The sequence below is a fragment of the Sceloporus undulatus genome, unplaced genomic scaffold (assembly GCF_019175285.1).
Source record: "Sceloporus undulatus isolate JIND9_A2432 ecotype Alabama unplaced genomic scaffold, SceUnd_v1.1 scaffold_16057, whole genome shotgun sequence".
In the NCBI taxonomy this organism is placed as follows: Eukaryota; Metazoa; Chordata; class Lepidosauria; order Squamata; family Phrynosomatidae; genus Sceloporus; species Sceloporus undulatus.
The window spans coordinates 1-1,969 of NW_024818974.1; the positions used below are offsets into that span (position 1 = coordinate 1).

At 39.7% G+C, this 1,969-nt stretch overlaps 1 protein-coding gene across 1 annotated transcript; it reads right to left on the reverse strand.

Moving 5' to 3' along the window:
• Positions 1–10: 10 nt before the first annotated feature.
• On the reverse strand, positions 11–1,936 carry LOC121918546 (inositol polyphosphate 5-phosphatase OCRL-like). Its single transcript, XM_042444577.1, has 3 exons — positions 1,739–1,936; positions 744–854; positions 11–553 (listed from the first exon to the last, which is right to left on the reverse strand). Exons 1-3 carry the CDS (start codon positions 1,934–1,936, stop codon positions 296–298), a joined length of 567 nt encoding a protein of 188 aa, XP_042300511.1. The 3' UTR covers positions 11–295.
• Positions 1,937–1,969: the final 33 nt, after the last annotated feature.

The following is a 1,969-nucleotide window of genomic DNA, read 5'->3' on the forward strand; positions in this document are numbered from 1 at the left end:
CTTTTCATTTTTACATTTCCAACACCGATTTGATCCATTTCCGTATATTCTTACCAATTTATCTGGTGATAAATGCCATCTGTAAATAATTTTATAATAGTTTTCTCTAATATCTTGACAAGTAGAATATTTAAGTCTTACTTTCCAAGATTTTTCCCACTGTGACAAGTCCAAAGCTTTTTTACAGTCTACTGCTGAATATTAAGCTATGAACAATGTGGATGTAGATGTCTGGAAGACCTCTTTTTTATTCTATTAATGTGGGTCCTAAAGGAAACTTTGTAAGGTACTCTTTTTAAGTAATATTGTATTTCCAGCATAATTCAAAGTTAAAAAATATAAAAATAAAAGCAAAATAACAATCCCAGTGGTTTTCCAGAGACTCACTTGGCTCTAAGTAGCCCTCAAAGGGCTCAGCGCGAAGCCATGGCTTACAGTACTGGCTGTCGTTGAGCTTGGGGATGAAGGAGAAATGGCAGGTCACCTGTCCATTGTTTGTGATCTGAAACTTCTCCTTCCGTAGCTGCCGAAACTTCACATTCTCAAATGTAAACTGCAAATCAAAATTGGAGGGGGGAGGAGATAGAAGCTTTCAGCAACTAGCAAGGAAACATTTCTGTGCCCTCCACTAGGGAATCTGAAGGATTCAAAACACCAGCACTTAGGTTCTTTGTTTCCTTGTGAGGAAATCTGGTATATCTGGTGCTGTCTCTTTTTAGGGGAGGTGATCCAATTCCTCTTACCTCCCTCCTGCTCAACTCCAGTGACGGAAGAAAATCATTCTCCATCCTATCCATCATCCGGACAATATCTTCAAACACTTTCCGATACCGCCGGTCATCTACCACCTTCACCTATGAAGAAAAAAGACCACACACTTTACTGAAAAACAACAACAACAACAACAACAACAACAAAACCCCACAACTCAACAATTTATCAAGGGGCAAGATGCCTCTTGACTCCCATCTCCTAGCTCTGAAGGAAGCAAGTAGCTCTGAGTTTTCTGGGTACTGCCTAGCATGTGTGGGATCCAGTTCCTAGGGTACAATTCAGTCCATTTAATGTAGCTTGTCTTGCCAAAAGGAATGGTATATGGTCAGAAACCTAAACGAACATATATAGGTAAATCAAGCCAAGCATCATCCCTTGTATAGGGAATTGTGCTGAGGAACACTGTAGAAAAAAGTGTGGTTGTTTTGTCTGGCCAATCTCCCTAAGAGAGAGTCCTACCCAACTGTAAGGAGATGCCATAAAATAACAAGAAATTCTCAATGGCCCTTCTTTTACAGTTCTTAGTGGCTGACTGCCAGCTCTGGAACTCACTATTAAGGAAGGGTAGGCTATTGCACCACCCTACTGTTCTTCAGTCAGCAGGCAAAGCCATCTTCCCACTGGAGGGCTCTGTGCAACTGACCATCAGTTGAGGACTATACTAGACGGGTGCTATATTTTACTTAAGGATGGGCTTTTAATGTACTATAATTCTGTTTTAATAGTTGATCTCGTTTAACTGCAGTCTCATTTGTATGAGAAATGCATGATACAAAATATCATCATCATCATCATCATCATCATCATCATCACCACCTATATCCCACCTTTTCTCCAAAGCTGAAATTCTAGGTGGCTAATTCAATTAATAATAAATAAATAAATAAAATAAACAAACAAAAATAAATAACAAAGAACTAAATTTTAAAAAATGGGCAATTGTCCCAGTTGCAAAGACAATTACCCCAATGAGGAAGAGTGAGCTGACAGGCTTGTGGTCACTTGTTTTTAGTTCCATGTGGCTGCGATAGTGGAGCTGATTGATGCCAGTTCCCCTCCAAAGGATTCGATCACACCATGCTGGTACTCGGCATTTCCCACTGCAAGAAGAGAGTGGATGTGTCATTTCAGATTGCACCACAAAACTTGATTTGTGGTGCATGGTCTCTTTCTTTAACATGTTTTAGCATTGAAA

Excerpts from the sequence above, each read along its gene's own strand:
- LOC121918546 (XM_042444577.1), bottom strand. The coding sequence starts at position 1,936 with ATGCACCACAAATCAAGTTTTGTGGTGCAATCTGAAATGACACATCCA. Across the intron at positions 855-1,738 it reads GCTCACTCTTCCTCATTGGG|GTGAAGGTGGTAGATGACCG; the intron begins GTAATTGTCTTT and ends TTTTCTTCATAG. Across the intron at positions 554-743 it reads TGGAGTTGAGCAGGAGGGAG|TTTACATTTGAGAATGTGAA; the intron begins GTAAGAGGAATT and ends TTTGATTTGCAG.